Source organism: Schistocerca cancellata, chromosome 6 (genome assembly GCF_023864275.1).
Source record: "Schistocerca cancellata isolate TAMUIC-IGC-003103 chromosome 6, iqSchCanc2.1, whole genome shotgun sequence".
Taxonomy (NCBI): domain Eukaryota; kingdom Metazoa; phylum Arthropoda; class Insecta; order Orthoptera; family Acrididae; genus Schistocerca; species Schistocerca cancellata.
In genome coordinates, this window is record NC_064631.1 from 722,273,399 (window position 1) to 722,292,393 (window position 18,995).

General features: G+C 36.6%; 1 protein-coding gene across 1 annotated transcript in view; it reads right to left on the reverse strand.

Moving 5' to 3' along the window:
• Positions 1-18,995, reverse strand: part of LOC126191568 (facilitated trehalose transporter Tret1-like) — a 279,926-nt gene that overhangs the window by 40,191 nt on the left and 220,740 nt on the right. Inside the window, exons 4-5 of the mRNA XM_049932489.1 lie at positions 5,214-5,480; positions 4,562-4,680 (exon numbers count right to left, since the gene is read on the reverse strand). Coding sequence (XP_049788446.1) covers positions 4,562-4,680; positions 5,214-5,480 — 386 coding nt within the window. The remainder of the gene's footprint in view (positions 1-4,561; positions 4,681-5,213; positions 5,481-18,995) is intronic.

Below are 18,995 nucleotides of genomic sequence, written 5' to 3' on the forward strand. Positions count from 1 at the left end.
TATGGTCCTTTAGTACATTCAGGTACATGATTTACATTACTTATTATTATCTTTTGTAGGATTGCTTAAAAATTTTCCAAGGTATTTCTTTTCTCATTATTTGGAGGCAGATTGTTTGTGCTCTTCAAGAAGGAACTTTTAAAATGAAAACACTGATAACAATTATTAATGTGATACATTAGAGCCATTACGTTTATAAAAAGTTTTGAGGCAGTAATTATTAACGCATGATTTTACTGTGTTAATTACTAGTTGAAAAACTTTTTGCATTAAAATTATTTTGATTTCCATGACTATTTGGTTAGATATACATTTGGGATTTAGTTACTCAGATTCATTATGGTGTGTGTGATAAAGTTATTTTGGTGTTAAAGCACTATGGAAACTGTATCAAAAGGTGTAGGAGGTAGTATTATCGGAAAAGTACATATTAAAAACTTTGCTAAGTGTAGTCCACATGGAAAAGCCACACATATGCTGTGAAATATGGTAAATGATTAGAAGTCATAGTCTTGCATGTTTTAGCCTACCATTATGACTTCCATTTATCCTTTGGTATACACTTCAGTTTTGACAACTCATGATTAAGTTTTCTGGTATGTAAAATTTATGTACACTTATAGTTATTTGATTGTTATTTGAATATGCTATTGATTACCTAACTTCATACATGAAAATAGATTCTAAGAAAATTGCTGGTGATGGTACTTGTTTTTGTTGTAGATTAAGTACTGCACTATTGAGAAATTTTACTTCAAATTCTTTAACATATTTGTCTATTAATTTTTGTTTATCACATGCCTGCTCTCTCTTGGTTAAGAGGATCTGGTTCAGTGTACTGATGCTAAGAAAGTGTTGTAAGGCAAACTGATGGTGGCTCAATGAAGTGGAAGACTGCTAACATGGTATGCAAGCAGATGGAAAAATGATGGAAGGATAACAGGAGAATGGACAACAGAGTGAGGATCATGGTTACTGGTACAGCCAAGTCAGAAGAACTGATTTTAAATCAAGACCAGAAGATAAAGCAATACATATAGAACACATTTGTAACATCTGATTTATGTAGAGGCATCAAAGGATGACCAATTTAGTATTGGAAGGCAGTGTGGAGGGTAAAAATCGTAGAGGGAGACCAAGAGATGAATACACTAAACAGATTCAGAAGGATGTAGGTTGCAGTAGGTACTGGGGGATGAAGAAGCTTGCACAGGATAGAGTAGCATGGAGAGCTGCATCAAACCAGTCTCAGGACTGAAGACCACAACAACAATTTATTTTGTACTAATGAAAAAGAAAATGTTATTAGTACTGGCTTGTTACATCACAGTACCAGCATATTATCACTCATAAATATTTGTTCGTGGAATTCTGGGGGTTATGTAATATAAGCAAGCCCAAGACACAGTGCAGATTTTACAGTACCAGCAGATACATTTGGAAAAAGAGAATTTCATAAAAAATTATGTCAACTAAAATTACTTATTTATTGTAGGGCAGTTCTGGTAGAATGTAAACTACTCACTGAAAAGCAATGTGTTGAATTGGTGACAGGTACACACAAAAAAGAAAGAAAACTTGCTAGCTTTCACACACACACACACACACACACACACACACACACAACCACATGCACCTATGTGGTTTCATCTGGACACACAATGCCAGGACTGCTGTTCAACAGATGTACTGGCATGGAATGAGGGTTGTATGGAGAGGAGTGAATAAAGGAAGAGAGAGATGGGAGGCAGGAAGTTGGTTGGGGTGCACAGCTAGCAGCTCAGAGTGGGGTGGCTGGTTTGGTGGTGGTGGTGGAGGGACCATAAACCTCCTGACCACAATCTCCATTCATCCACCATCCCACACCCTCCACCCAGCAGTTTCCCTTTCCTCTGTCCTATCATCTCTTCCCAAGTCACATCTCCATGTCACCTTCATTATGCACCATTCCCAACCGGCTCTGACACCCATGTGTCACATGCCTACTCCATACCTAGTTCATCCTAATGTCAGTCAATTTTCTCCATTCTAGTCACTCTCTAGACATTGTCATGCCTCTAAAGAGGCCAATGAAACCAACATCAAGACAATCAACTAGGTAAAAACTTTATACTTTAGTAAGAAGATATGCCCTTTAATGTGTCTCACTTCAACATAATAAACAACATCCAGACTGGGGACAAGTCATTGAATATGTAGCTCCGAAGAGGTAGTAGTAGTAGTAGTAGCTTTATTCATCCATAGATCTCTTTTTACGAGGATATCGGACATGTCAAAGTATTTACAAGTTTAGACCAATTTAAAGTAAGCTAATTCGTATACACATACACTTACTGACTTCTAGTTAGAGACACACACGCACACGCACACACACACACACACACACACACACACACACACACACACACACACACTGGTGATCTCTGGGCCATTTTCTGTATCACAACTTCCCATTTGCTGTCCTAAAAAATAGAGTCAGCATCCCTCTATAATGAGTGAGATGTTGAGCTCAGAGAGAAGAAGAGGGGTTAGTACTGTGCTATGCATAGCTTGGAGTAAGTTTTTCTACAAAAGGAAAAAAGAAGGAAAAAAAACATAGTGTGAAAGTGTTTTGTGGGATGTTGGATGCTCTATAATCATTAATATTATTTATTTGTATAACTTTTTTTAACCAAACCCTACTCTGTTTTGTCTAAGTAATCCTTCTATGTATAAAATGTATTGCATAACAGGTTCTGTGGCGTCGATAGTTCCGATGCCACAGCATAGGTGCATGCTCGTAGGTTGGCACTACGAGAGCAGACAAACTATGCTGACCACAGCGCCCTCTAGCCGACACTGTGGACTCAATAAGCTCCGCTCTGCTTTCTGCCCAGTTGATCAAGAGCACACGACCAAGCAACTTAGCTTCTACTTCATAGGGGCCTAACCATTACAGACTTTGCCTTTGGTTCTTCAATGATAATTTGTCCAACTACTAGTAACTGTTAGCTTTGATACATGGACAACGGCTTCGCACCTATGTGCTCATCTTTACCGAACATTACATATATGTCATTGAAAATATTCTCTATTAAATGTGCTTTTACTTTACATGCAGTACCAAAGTTCTTTATCCCTCCTGCTCCTACTCACTTCATTCATTCAGCCTGTTTTGCAGATCACAGGAGCAGACCCACACGCCACGTTCCAGGCGGGATACAAAAGGTACTTTTTAGGTGCCTTTTTAAATAAGTGTATTTTTGAAATTTGTTCAATTTCTTTTGGTAATTTATTGTACAGTTTTATTCCTTGGTAGAAAATGCTGTTTTGAGTTTTGTGTTTATTTTTTCTTGGTAAGAGTAATTTGAGTGTAGCTCTTGTTCCATAGGCATGGACAGAGTTGTTTGTGCAGTAATTACCGATGTTATTTTTGATGTGTACAACTGACTGGTAAATGTATTCACATGGAGCAGTTAAAATCTTCAGTGTTTCGAACAGATCTTTACAATGAGCTCGTCTATTATTTTTGGTTATTATTCTTATAGAGGGTTTCTGGAGTCTGAAAACTGTGTGTATATTTTGTGCATTTGTTCCCCAAAAAGAATGCCATAGCTAAGATATGAGTGTACATATGAATAGTATGTAAGTAAAAACTCTGCATGTTACACACTGATTATAGGATTCTAAGGGAATAACATGCTGATGACATTCTGTTTGCAAGTACCTTCGTGTGTTCATGCTACTTCAACTGGGAATCAATATTCATTCCTAGAAATTTTGCATTTGGTACACAATCTATAGAGGTACCATCTACATTTAATTTAACATTGTCATTTTCCCTCTTCAAACTGAAATTCATGGCATTAAATTTCTTTATGTTCAATGTCACTGTATTGCTTATTAACCAATCATAAACTTCCTTGAGAGTTTCATTTGCTTTCTCTGCAAGGAATTCTCTTGTTTTCTCAGTGACTATAATATTGCTGTCATCAGCTAAGAGAATTTTTTCACCATGAATAACACTACTGGGAAAGGCATTGATGTGTATCAGGAATAGTATTCGTCCTAATATGCTATCTTGTGGAACCCTTATACTAATGTATTTTGGTTCTGATAAGTGGTTTACTAAATGTTTGGATCTATTTGAAGTATGTGTTATATCTACTCTTTGTACCCTATCTGCTAGGTATGATCGAAACCAGTCATTAGCTACCCCTTTTATACCTAATGCTTCTAATTTATTTAGTAGAATCTTGTGATTGACTGTATGAAAGACCTTAGAAAGATCCAAAAATAAGCCTGTGACACACTCATCTTTGAGAAGAGGATCAAGTACAACTTTTGTAAATTCTACTATGGCGAACTCCGTATTTTTGTCACTTCGGAAACCAAACTGTGATACTACAGACAGCAGCTGTTTGAAATAGAATAATTGCTACACTTCATAAGCATCAGCTCATGTACTGGACAAATTATAGTAGAAGCATCCCACACCTCCAGCTCTTCTTTATCACACATAAAATTTAATTGCATTTAAAACTACAAACTCTACTTTTGAAGCCACAGAAATGATGCTTACCCACAGAATAGAGAGAACAGAAATGACTGGCACCACAACACTTGCAAATGCTATCCATTTCCAGTGCACATATGGCCACAAACTGTAAATAAGTAGACATCCTATGTGCGGCATTGTGCCTGCAAAACATAAGAATTTATTTTATGACTTGGCAAGAGAAAAGTTCTTCAAGGCTTACAATTATTTTACAAAAAACAAATTCCTTTATTATATTCTTTGGACACACTGGCTTTGGATTATAGTTACTTGCAACACAAATAATACAAAATGATGACGCAGTTCACAGCATATGAACTGCATACACTATTCAGTTTGCAAGGACTATAAACGTTTGATGGATATTTGCTGTTTTCTTTATATAGAGTATATCAGAATTATTTTTAAAAACTTTGGGGTTTATTTCATGCACCAAAACAAGGGGAAGAAATTATAAACATCTAACCAAAAACCTTTTGTTTTTAGTTGTTAGTGAAAGAACATATTACAAAGATCACATAAAAAACATTTGAAATGTCCTCTGCTTGATTCTATATATGCATCACTCACACATATCAGCTCCCTTTTAAGAGCATCTAATAACAATTTGACAATATGATTCTGCATAGAAAATAACAATTCAGATGTAAAGAAATAAAAGAAAATCAATGCTGACCAGTAGCTGCAATCAGCATGCTGCGAAAATGTGGTTGACTGATTTCGCCAAGATATGCAAGCACTGGTGTCATGGTAAAACCTATGCCTAGACCAGTTAGAGCACTGGACACATACAGCACTTCAGTGCTATTACACAATCCACTGGCAATCCATCCTGAAAGAGAAGCACTGTTTGCCAGTATCATTGCTATCCTCCTCCCTCCAGCATCAGCAGTTAAACCTGATATGCAACTTCCTAGTGCCAGCATAATGTAGGTTGTAATACCTGAAATGAACTGTATGTGAGAAATAGTCATAAAATAAAGTTGAAAGAAGAAAATTAGTATCATGGAATAGAAATGACATGCTGAAATTAACACAAACAGAACTGAACATTCATGCACATCTTGAACCTGTATGTTCATTCTTCTACACTATCTCTATTGACCTAAATGTCAATGGAACATTATATCCTAATCTTCCCTTCTCTTTCATTCTTCTACAGATGAAAAGAAATGGAACTGGATATCAGAGTCCTCATGACAAAAATCAAGAATTTTATTCGCCATACATCATTTTACAATGATATTGGCTTCGTCATACGGAATGTAGTAGAACATACATAATACTAATAAAATAAACTAATGTTAATACATTACGGTATCTATTTTAAGCATGGCAGTGTACCAAATTACACCAGGATAGTTTCTGAAAGTTAATGCAATAAGCTATACTATACCTTTTACATAATGTATTGTGTATTGTATAACTATGTAATTACACAGTCCTTAACCACAGCACACAATAATATGTTTAACTACAGAAAACTTCTAAATGCTAATAGCCTCCTCAGGCATCGCAAAGAATTCTTTAATATCATAAAATGGATGATCTGACAGCCAGCTGTACCGCTTAATTTTTAAAAAAAATTATATCCATAAACTGAAAATGAGCTGGCAGTTTATTGATCATTTTGAGTGGATTTACTTTGTGGGAATTTCCTGTTCTTGCTAATCTGTGGTGTGGTATGTGTAAATTACCGTTAGCTTTGGAGTTGTGTTCATGTATTCCTGTCTGGCAACAAATTCTGAAATATTATTTTTAATATAGAGTACAGACACCAGAGGCAGTGGCCCCCAATGGAGTATCATACTACACTGGACAAAATGACTTCAGGAATAAGCAAATATAGTACTTCAAGAGATCCAGAAGGAGAGCTCAAACTACGGAAGAAAAAGTGGGTTGATGAAAGTAAAAGATCTGAAACAGCAACTGAAGATTTAAAGAACTGTGACAAGTAGTTTTTCCAAATGGGGTACGTGAGACTAAGTGTATTGGCTCTTGCAAATACCCATAATGAAAGAGATATGGACATTGAAAATATCATTGACATATTCAGTAAAAAGAAACAGAGGCGAATAAACATGACAAATTGGGCTGAAGATGGAAGTATCCAGTGAATTTTGTTACAGAATTTTTTTTATATATCCATGTCAAGTTCAAGTTTTTACATTTATGTCATCTTCTGTATCCAGAAAATTAATGAACACTTACTTGTTTTATGGTTTGTGCAATTTGTAAAATCTCCCATATTAAAATAAGTTTTTTTCTACCATGAACTCTCCGAAACAGTTAACACAAAATTTCTTTAAGCAACACCAAATTTTACCAATTTGTCAGTGGAGAACTCTCCTTTTGTTAAGCGATATTCCATTCTCCCAAACCCCCCCCCCCCCATTAGCCAACTCCCCCCCCCCCCCCCTTGACCAACTTTCAGAATCGCCTCTGACAGACACATAAATGTATAAATTTATAATTCTGAGTCTGGAAAAAAAGAAGACACAGTGCTCCCTTTGACCTCTTTTAAACATTATGCATAAGACTTTTTTTGTAATTTCAAAACATTCTTGATATGAGGGGAGTGCTTAGCCCAAAGTATGCCATGCTAAGGTACTTCGAGCTCACTACCTCTTTTAGTTTCAACATAAGGTATGCCACCTGGGATATTTCTTCACATATGTGATTGACATGGTTCTCCCAATAGAGTTTTGAGTCAGTGTAAATACCTAAGAGTTTTACTGACTTATTGCCTACTTCATTTGATATTCCCATTAAAACCTGTTGAGTTTTATCAGGACTGCACGGGAGCTTATTGGGTGCAAACCAGTCCAGGGCCTTATCAATTGTTTCTTTTGTTACACTATTCAGATCTGAAATATTCTGATGTGTGGTAAGAGTGTTGTATCATCAGCATAACGTATGACAGGGTGGGCTATGTTATTAGGTAAATCATTGACAGCTACAATGAATAAGAAAGGTCCAAGGATAGGCCCTTGTGGTACACCTGTACTTTTATTTATTTATTTATTTATTATTTGTCCCATGGATCAAATCAGTACAATGGCTTGTACAACTGATATGGGATAAGACAATACAAATATACAGTTTACAGGAGTCTAAAATAGTAAACAAGAATACAGAGGAAAGATTATTTTACATTACCTACAAAATTATGTTACTTAAAGTTACAGCTTTACAGAAAATTGTTACATGATGTGACAAAACTGACTTAACAACATTCAGCTTTGATACTTTATCATGCACTAAGACAATTTTGATTCCAAATATTCCTGGATGGTATAAAAGCATTCTTTTATTAAAAGAGATTTCACTGTCTGTTTGAATTTATTTATTTCTTGGATTTCTTGTATAAAAGTTGGAAGATGATTATATAATTTTATTCCCATGCACTTGACACCATCACTGTACAGTTTTGTTGAGTGGGGAAGTATTCTTAGAGAGGTTTTTGATCTTGTGTCATAATCGTGGTAGTCCATATTTTTGCTAATTTTGTTGATACTTTTTTTTGGTAAAGAATAATAATTCTAGTATGTATTGGCATGGGAGGGGCAAAATATTTAGTTTCTTAAATAATGGTTTACTAGTGTCTCTTTGTTTTTTGAACATAATTGTTCTGACTATCTTCTTTTGCAGTTTGAATATCTTAATTGATTCAGAATTTTGGCCCCAGAAGATGATTCCGTAGTTAAGTACAGAGTGAAAGAGTGCATGGTACATTGTGGTTAGGGTACTTGTGTTTGTGACATTCCTTATTGATCTAATCATGAAGCATACTTTACTAAGTTTTGTGCTGGTAACGTCAATGTGCCTTTTCCATGTGAGCGTATCAGTAATAGTGACCCCCAAAAATTTTATTTCATTTTCAAGTTTAACATTATTTTTTTCCAGTGATATAGTTAGTAGTAATGGATTTCTGTTTTGGGCAGTGTGAAAGGTTATTCCAATTGTCTTTTTTGCATTAATCAGCAGCCTATTACTTTGAAGCCATCGGCTTATTTGATCTGTGGTTCTATCTATATTAAATTGGAGAATTTGTTGGGGCGCAGATATGAGTATAGAGGTGTCATCAGCAAATAAAAGGGTTTTTGTGTTTGGTAGGCGGTGAGGAAGGTCATTTATATAAAGTAAGAACAGCAAAGGGCCCAGGACGGAGCCTTGGGGAACGCCTTGCTTTATGGTATGTATGGAGGAATGTACAGTGCTAGCTGTACCTGAGAGCTTTTATGCAGTTGATCATTTTTGTGAAAGGGGTTAAAATTGTAAATAATTTTATAATAAATGTTCAATTAGGTCTGAAAATTATATACTGTGCATGTCTATGAAATATACTGGTATATTTTACTATTACATTTGTATTAGTGGTTTGTATTTTACTATACAACATTTGTATTTACTGTTTTGTCAAAGATAGGTAATTTCCTCATTACAAATTAATGCAAAATCAATTTATTAAAAATTACTTGCAAATATGTTCTCTTTTACCTGTCCAATATCATATGTACAACGGTACAATTCTATGATTTGTATTGACTGTTTTGAAATTACTTGTAAATATGCTCTCTTGACCTGTCCAATATCATATGTACAACTATACAATACTATGATTGCCTGGATCAATAAAATACAATACAATACAATACAAAAGCATGCATGCACATTCGATCTTAATTGCTAAAACACACACACACACACACACACACACAAACACATGCACACACACACACACACACACACACACACACACACACACACACACACAGAGAGAGAGAGAGAGAGAGAGAGAGAGAAAGAGGGGGGGGGGATGAGAATTAGGGAAAAGAAAAGCATTTCTGTCTTTGGATAAATAGACGGACTAAAAAAAAAAAAAAGTCAATACCTGCTGACTGTTAATGATTTTGTCAGTCAGTGTTAAATTGTACCGTTGCACCACAGTGCCTTGATTTCAATGACCTGTTCTTTGTACTACTACTGTGTGCTTAGTCGTTATAATTTCTGTTGTCATTTTAGGTTATGTGTTTTGATAATCCATGACTTAATTTTTCACAACTCTATATAGTCTGAGACCCTCACACAGAAATACACCTTACATTTGAAACTCTGTGCTTAACAGTTGTGCCAACAAATGTAATATTGATACAAACAAAACCTCCAAGATAAAAATTTCCATGTTACCAAAGCTTCTTCAATACTTTGTGATGAAACTGTCATTATGTTCAGTCCTAGGATTCTATATTTTATCATTCTTTGCCACACTTCCCTTTCCAAAATGCCAATCCTCATGTGGTGGTCCAGTGAACACACTCTTCCATACTCCTTTTTTTGTTTGTCTATGGTGCTAGATGATCTGTTATCATTCAGACTGGTCATAGCTGTAAGTGAGTTTTGCTTCTTTATTTGTTAGTTGGTTGATTTGGGGGAGAGGACCAAACAGCGAGGTCATCGGTACCATCAGATGAGGGAAGGATGGGGCAGGAAATCAGCCATGCTCTTTCAAAGGAACGATCCTGGCATATGCCTGAAGCAATTTAGGCGAAATCACAGAAAACCTAAATCAGGATGGACTTTACTTGCCTCTGTCTCTGAGACTAGTGATGGACACAAGGTGGATTTTCAGAGATGTTGCCATTGTGCCATTTTCTCACAGCTCCCAAGTAGCTCTGGTTAAGTAGGAAGTGAGGAAATTTCAAATACCCGATTTCCACCATATCTGGGTAGCACTGCTTCTTTGAATCCCACATATACAGTGAGGCATCTGTTTCATTTTAGGCACTTTTTGACATGATTCAACATATGCCCCAATACAGCTGATTGACTCAGACTTTGATTCCACTGTGCTTCATTCACATCTTCAATTAACTGAGTATCTTCTATCATGGTGAAACACTTTATTAACACTTGTGAGATAGGCCCATGTCTCACTCGGTCCCATATCCACGGATGTCATATTTCCTCAACTATGTATCATCTAATGATTTAATTTTGCAAATAAATTCAGTAGTATATTTGGATACTGTCTGCAAAATTTGGTGTGAATAGAGTCAGTGCTAAAGAAGTAATAAATTAAAACATTATGCCTGTGAGACACATATGTTTCACCAGAACTTTTCATGAATCTGCCGGGAGGATTCAGTCCAGTGCTGGCGAGCCTCTCCAAATACCAAAGGCTATGTGCGAACGTGCATTACTATTTGGGTGGGTTTACTTTTGGCCTTTCATCGTTATAATAATCTTTGTGGTATCATTTTAAATGACCTTGGAAATGTGACAGTGCTCCATCTGTGGTACAGGACTGACCACAAAAGCTACTTACAGCACATTTTTGGTCCTCCAGACTTTCAAAAAACTACCACTCATTTTATACATGTTTTATCTTACTGTACTTGATTAACTCAGGGACACAAAAACAACAGTGTTCTTAGCCCTCTGTTGCCAACACTGAAACTGAGTTTATTACATGGTTTCCATCCCTGAAACTCTAATAAAGACAAACAGTACCCTTAAAGAGCAGTAGGAGATCCTTTACTGCCGGGAGGATTCAGTTTCTTAGGAATTAATTACCCAAATATTCTGTCTCTTTTGACCCCCAGTGCTTCCAGATGGAAGATTAAGTGCTGTGCAGTTTCATCCCTCACATCATATAGTCTGAATTTTGGGGCATCTTCCTGTACATTATAATGACAAAAGTCATGGGATATCAATATGCACATACACAGATGGTGGTAATATTGTGTACACAATGTACAAAAGGGCAGTGCATTGGCAGAGCTGTCATTTGTATGCAGGTGATTCATGTGAAAAGCTTGCTGATGTGATTATGGCTGTCTGACAGGAATTAACAGACTTTGTACACAGAATGGTAGTTGGAGCTAGATGCATAGGATATTCCTTTTCAGAAATCATTAGATAATTAGATATTCCATGATCAACAGTGTCAAAAGTGGTCAAGAATAGCACATTTCATGCATTACCCCTCACCATGGATAATACAGTGACGGCCTCCACTCATTGACTGAGCTGCTGCGTTTGTGTAGAGTTCAGCAGTGTTTGCATACAGTTGTCAGTGCTAACAGACAAGCAACACTGCACGAAATAACTGCAGAAATCAATGTGGGACCTATGACTAATTTAGTCTTTAGAACACTGTGGCGAAATTTGGCATTAATAGGCTATGGCAGCAGACAACTGACACGAATAGCATTTCTAACAGCACAACATTACCTGCTGCACCGCTTGTGACCATATCAGTTGTCCCTAGATGACTGAAAAACTGTGGCCTGGTCAGATGAGTCTCAATTTCAGTCAGTAAGAGTTGATGGTGAGTAGTGAGTGTGGCACAGACCACACAAAGTTGTCAACAAGTCACTGTGCAAGCTGGTGGTAGTTCCATAATGGTGATAGACTGGGCCCTGTGGTCTAACTGAACTGATCGATCACTGGAAATGGTTATGTTTGGGTACTTGGGAGACCATTTACGGCCATTCATGGACTTCATGTTCCCAAACAATGATGGAATTTTTATGGATGACAGTGCTCCATGTCACTGTGATTGGTCTTAAGAATATTCTGGACAGTTCAAGTGATTGATTTGCCCTTTCATATTGCCTGATATGAATCCCACTGAACATTTATGGGACATAATTGAGAGGTCAGTTCATGCACAAAATCTTGCACCAGCAACACTCGCAGTTATGGATGGCTATAGAGGTAGCATGGCTCAGTAAATCTGAAGGGTACTTCCAACAACTTGTTGAGCCAATGTCACACTGAGCTGCTGCACTATGATGCACAAAAGGAGGTCTGACATGTCTGTTTCCTGGAGCTGCCACTGCCAGTCACTAGTTCTGTCACGAAGTCTGCCTCCTGCTTAAGGTCAAGACTGCGCAGCTTCTCTTAAAACATTGTTTCGGCATCATTAGCTTGGCCTCTTTTTGTTTTTGGTTCTTAGTCCAATAATCTGCACCCTATCTCCTGATACAATCACACAGCTTTGATTTTACCATTGCATTAATGATGGTCAAGATGCGTTATGGTCCAAAATATGGAGGTGTCACTTCTGTTCTGCACAGCCTGTCAGCTCATTCTTACCACGGATTCCTGGGTGACCGAGGACCCACAACAGGTTTATCCTGCTACATTCCTGTAGCCTTACAAGGGCTACATGACTTTCTGCAATGCATTTTCATCTCATTGCAGGGTCTGATACAAATTTCAGAGCTGCTCGATTGCCTGAATGAATATAGATGCTACGATCCTTGTAGCACCTACACAGAATCTCCTCTGCACACACTCTGATGCAAATATCTCTCCACTTGGAATGATGTGGGCAGAGTTCTTAGAGGACTGACTGTCTAGTATAGGTTGCACCCCAAGCATCTTCATCTGTTTTCAAGATGTCAGTACAACAGATTATGTCTTCTGAATGGTATTGTGCTTCATTCTTACACTGCTCCATACTTCCAGTTGCTGGATTCCAAGGTTTATTCACGAAGCATGAGAAAGTTGTATAGTCAGCCAGTATTTCCCCAACCATTGCTATTGTTACCACTTTCATTATATTAGTGTGGGATTCTGCATTGCTAAAGCAGGGGTGGCCAAGAATTTGGCTCATGAGTCATGTCCTGGTTCATGTGCCATAGAGCTCAGCCTGGCTGCACAGTTACACTACCACCACACTATACTGTCAGAAATAGGAAGAACCTGCATACATGTTATATTTATTTGGCAATGCAGTTGCACTATGTGTGACTTGGTATCATATTTCTCCACAACATGGATCACACATGAAACAAATTTTCAATATTATTTAATTTTTTTTGACAGACTTTAGACATAATGTAATTTTTATCTGGTACAAGCTGCTGGCATATACACAGATGGAGACAATTTCATAGATTTTCGCACTCAGGTTGCCATCTAATTGTTACATTTAGTTTCATAGTTGAAAAAAGGTCTTTGACACACATATGTTGATCAAAATATTGTACAACTTTTGCAACCTCATTACGAAAACATGGAAACTCTACCTGAGGAAAGCAATATAAACATCCTGGGTAATTTTAACAGATGTAAGATTGACAGTGTTCTCAAAAAGTTTGGAGAACAACCCCTGCAATTCTTTTGAGGCCACAGTGAATCCTTTAAACCTCGTGTTTTCTTTGACACCAGTGAGTTTAAGGAACTGAACTGTGTTTGTCAAAATTTGTCCCATCTACAATGCAATTTTCGTTTTAAATGCAACCACATCAAATCAGAAGTAAGTTGTTTCTCAACTCTAGTGTCTTACTGTGGTCAGTGTGCAGTCAAATCCAATTAAAATGTTAGGTCTACAATCCATTCTTGACGTTCTAATTTTCTTTTCTGCAATCCTTCTTCCTTCATAAATTCAACAATGGGCTTTAAATCAAAAAATTCATTCCAGGCATGCCCCCATATGAAACCAATGTACTTTTTGGTAATACGTAAAATCTCTGTACTCTTCCTTCATTTCCATCAAAAACTGTTGCAATTGGCAGTGGAATAATGTATGCAACTTCAGAAATTTTACTATTTGTACCACCAATTTCTTCATGTGCTCCACGCGTGCAAATATAGCACAAAGTGCTTCTTGGTGCACAGAACAACGAATTACATCTTGTGTTCGTTATAATTTTTTGGTCTTTCATTATCAGCTAAATTTTCAGATTCTTTCTGCGTGGTATTACAATGTTGTTTCATTGCAAATTTGCAGTACCCATTGATTATTTCATGTGTATTATGAGGATTTTCATCCCTCTCTTCTCTCATTTTCATTCAGTTTTAAGGGCTTGTGACAATAGATCACTAGACTGCCTTTTTTATTGCGAACAGCCACTGGACCTTTGATTGCCCTTCATATGAGGAACAAATAGTGAAGGGTAAATGGGATTGGTTCCATGAATCTGATGAACTGAAGAGTATTGTGCCAGATGAAAAGTACCACACCTTAATACTAAATGAAATGTCACTCTGTATTGGGTACTAACGAGAAGAGCAGAGCAAAGCCGAAACACTTCGAGCCTCAACCTGCATGTACAGCTCATAATAATAATAATAATAATAATAATAATAATAATAATAATTTTATTGTCATTTGGCTGATTACAGCAATAGACAAAGTCAAGAGCATATATTTCTACATAAAATACTATATCTATGTAAATTGGTTTACGTAAAATAGGTACACGTTAGAATGCAGTATTTTCATCTTCAAAAAATTCATCTATGGTGTAAAACGGATTGTTCACTAGTAGCTTGTATAATTTAGCTTTAAAAATATTTACATGCAGTTGTTTAAAGTTAGCACTTAGTCTATTAAACATCCTTAGTCCAAGAACTAGGTAGGAGTTCTGCGATTTTGATAATCTGTGATATGGCTCATCTACAGATGTTCTGTTTCTAGTATTATGGCTATGAATATCACTTCTCAACACAAAATTAGAGACATTGTTTTTATTGTACAATAAAACATTGTACATGAATAAGTTTACTACTGTAAGACACTGCAATTTAATAAACAGAGGTGTACAATGTTCTGTTTTATCAGAATCCGTTATTATTCTTGTTACTTTCTTCTGTAAAACTAAAATGTCATTTACATGTCAACTATTACCCCACAGTAAGATTCCATAAGAGATGATGCTTTGGAAGAATGCAAAATATGCTGATCTCATATAGTCATTGGGAGCATGTCTTTTTAAATTTCTAATTAGATAAATAACTCTTGAAAGCCTAGCCAATATATTTTTAATGTGTGGTTCCCATGTCAACTTATTGTCAGTAGTAACACCTAAAAATTTAACAGTTTCTAATTCTTGGTAGTTAGGAATCGCTTTGAGACTGAAGTAAAGTGTCTGGGTTTTATTTTCATTTAGTAAGAAGCCATTAGCTTTGAACCATAATGAGGACTGAGCAAGAGTATTTTCAGTCAGTGTTTTCAGTGTACCTAGATCAGAGCTTTTATGTAGAAAAGTTTTGTCATCAGCATACAATATTGTGTGAAAATTTATGAATAAGGGCAGGTCATTAATCATTAGTATAAACAGTAAAGGTCCAAGCACCGACCCTTGAGGCACTCCGTACCTAACATTAACCAAATTTGATTTCTCCCTACCAATGCACACAACTTGTTGACGGTTCTCTAGAAAAGACCTGAACATACTTATACTGTTGTCATCAAAACCATAGTAAACTAGCTTATTCGGCACAGTGTCATGCTCTACACAGTCAATGGCTCTGCTCAGGTCACAAAATGTAGCCTGGGCATAGTCCCTAGCCTCAAACACATCTAGGACTAATTTTATGAGGGAGTCCATTGCATCCGTGTGGATTTACCTTTCCTAAATCCAAACTGTTTGTCACTAATTATATTTAGTTTACCCAAGTAGACACTAACTTGCTCATACATAATTGTTTCTAAAATTTTTGGAAAAAGCTGGGGTTATGGATATAGGTCTGTAACTAGCAAAACAGTTCTTTTCCCCTTATTTATTTATTTATTTATCAACAAATTCCATAGATCCTGTTATGCGTATGATGCTAGGATGTTGAACGACTTGAGTAATATATGTTCACAGACCATGGTATCAATTAGTTTACAAGATCAGAACTGGACATAAATTACATAAGATTTGCAAAAATAATAATGAACTAAAATAAAGTCTTAGGAATAATACATTATGCAAAGTTTATCACATTGCAAAAGCCTATTTGTCACAGTAAGTATATGGTTACAAATAGGAACAAAAAGAACGTAAACAAACAACAGTGAATATAAATACATACAAAGACTACTTTTCTCTGTTGAAGTATTCATCAAGTGAGTAAAACATTTTCTCGATTAAATATGTGTTTAGATTGTTTTTGAATGATGCACTGTTACTACGTAGACTTTTTATATAGCTTGGTAATAAGTTAAATATTTTGACACTGGAGTAATGCACTCCTTTCTGTACCTGAGTTAAACTTTTTAGTTCAAAGTGGAAGTCAGCCTTCTTTCTTGTATTGTGATAATGGAAGCTTTCATTGGTTTCATAGTGGGCAGGATTGTCAACCAAGAAACTCATTAAGGAAAAAATATACTGGCAGGTTGTGGAAAGTATTCCAAGTTTTTTAAAGAGTGTACTCCACTAGGTTCTTGGGGGTACTCTGCACATTATACGGACTACTTTTTTCTGCATGAGGAGGATTTTTTTAGATGAGGGTGAATTGCCCCAGAAGATGATGCCGTAACACATAATGGAGTGGAAATATGCAAAGTATGTGCACTTTGTGACATTTATGTCTCCAAATTGTGAGATTGTCCTAATGGCAAAAATTGCTGAGGACAGCCTTTTTACAGTCTCGAGGACATGGTGGTCCCAGTTGAGCCTACTGTCATGTGGAGGCCTAAGAATTTGGTGCAGTGTACCCTTTCTATCTGATTATTGTTATTTAAAACAGTAATCTCCTGGGGGAGTTTGTGGTCCAGGCGGAAATGGATATAATTTGTTTTGCTCAGGTTTACTGTGAGCGAGTTCACTTGGAACCAGGTTAATAGTACTGTAAGTAATTTGTTGGCATCAACCTCTATATCAGTGAGCTGTTTGTTACTAATCAAAATGCTGATGTCGTCAGCAAACATGGTGAACTTGCATGTATTGCATGAAAAAGGTAGGTCACTTACATCAGAAACAGCAACGGACCAAGGACGGATCCCTGGGGTACTCCATGGAGTACAGTGCCCCAGTCTGACTCTACTACCTCTCCCTCTTTATTGCTCCCACTGACAATTACCTTCTGCTTCCTGTTTTGGAGGTAGGATTTTAGCCAGCTTCCCAGTGCCCCAGTGATCCCATAGTGGCGTGCTTTGTTGAGGAGTATTTTGTGGTCCACACAGTCGAAGGCTTTGGACAGATCACAAAATATTCCAACTGCCTTCATTTTATTATTTAGGGATTCCAGTATATCATTTGTGAAAGAAAATATGGCCTCAGTTGTGGACATACTTTTCCGGAAACCGAGCTGTCTATCACTTATGCTGCCAAAGTTTTCTAGGTGCCTTACAATTATGGAGTGCAGTAGTTTCTCAAGGACTTTAGCGAAAGTGGACAGGATGGAGATTGGACGATAGTTTGAGACTTGCGTTGTGTCTCCCTTTTTGTGGAGAGGCTTCACTATAAGCAAGTTTCATGCCCTCTGGGAAAACACCCTGGTACATAGAGGCATTAAATATATCGGCTAATACTTTGCTTAATTGGTCAGAGCAGGTTTTTAGGTTTTTAGCAGCTTACGGGAGATATTGTCTACACCAGATGATCCCTTACATTTCAATGAGGCAATGGTTTTTTTAATCTCATATCTGGTTATGGGGGATGTCCTTATATCGCTCACTGGAATGGGAAATCTGTGCTTCAGTAGATCCATGGCACTTTCTAAGGATACATTACAACCTATTTGCTCTGCAGCACTTATGAAGTAGTCATTGAATGCATTCGCAATAGTCTCTTGGTTGCTGACAGTATTGTCATCTATGTTTAGTACAATGTCTACTGGTTTACTGGCACTGTTTGTACCAGTCTTGCTCCTTATTATGTCCCAGATTGCTTTAATTTTATTACTGGATTGGTTGATTTTGGATCTAAAATATATGCTTTTTGAAAGTTTGATTACCTTACTCAAAGTTTTACAATACTTTTTATAGTGATTTATTTGACTGGGGTTTCCTGATTCTTTTGCTGTTATGTACAAAATTCTGTTTTGCTTGCAAGATGTCCTAATCCCATTTGTTATCCATGGTTTTTTGTGTTTTCTTTTGGTACATTCCTATAAACTTTTTTTGGGAAGGAGGTTTCAAATATTGATGCAATTTCTTTATTAAACAGGTTATACTTGGAATTTACATCTGTTTTGGAATATATGTGACTCCAATTTACATTATGGAGGCATGATTTGAATGTTTTGATTGTTAGTACACTTATGGGCCTGAATACCTTCCACGTTGACTCAGTTTTATTTTGACAAACATTTATATTTTTGATGGCAAGTCTTAGACCATCATGGCCAGAAAGACCATTTATTATTTTACTAACGCTGATACTGCCCAATTTCTCTTGGTCTACAAAAATGTTGTCAATTAGTGTGCTTGAATATGAAGTTACTCTGGTGGGAAAATTGACCACTGGCAGAAGGTTGTAGTTGCACATCAGATTTTCTAGGTCTGTCTTCCCACTACTATGTGTAAGAAAGTTGATGTTGAAATCTCCAAGTACATCATCTCTTTTATAGTTGAATAGGTGCAGTAAAAGCAAATTGAGCTGCTTCAAAAAGAGGTCAAGATTTCCTGAAGGTGCTCTATAAATTGCCACAATTAATAGGTTGGAATTACTTACAGAAATTTCGATGGCACATGATTCAAAATGTTGCTCTAAACAAAAATTTTGAACAT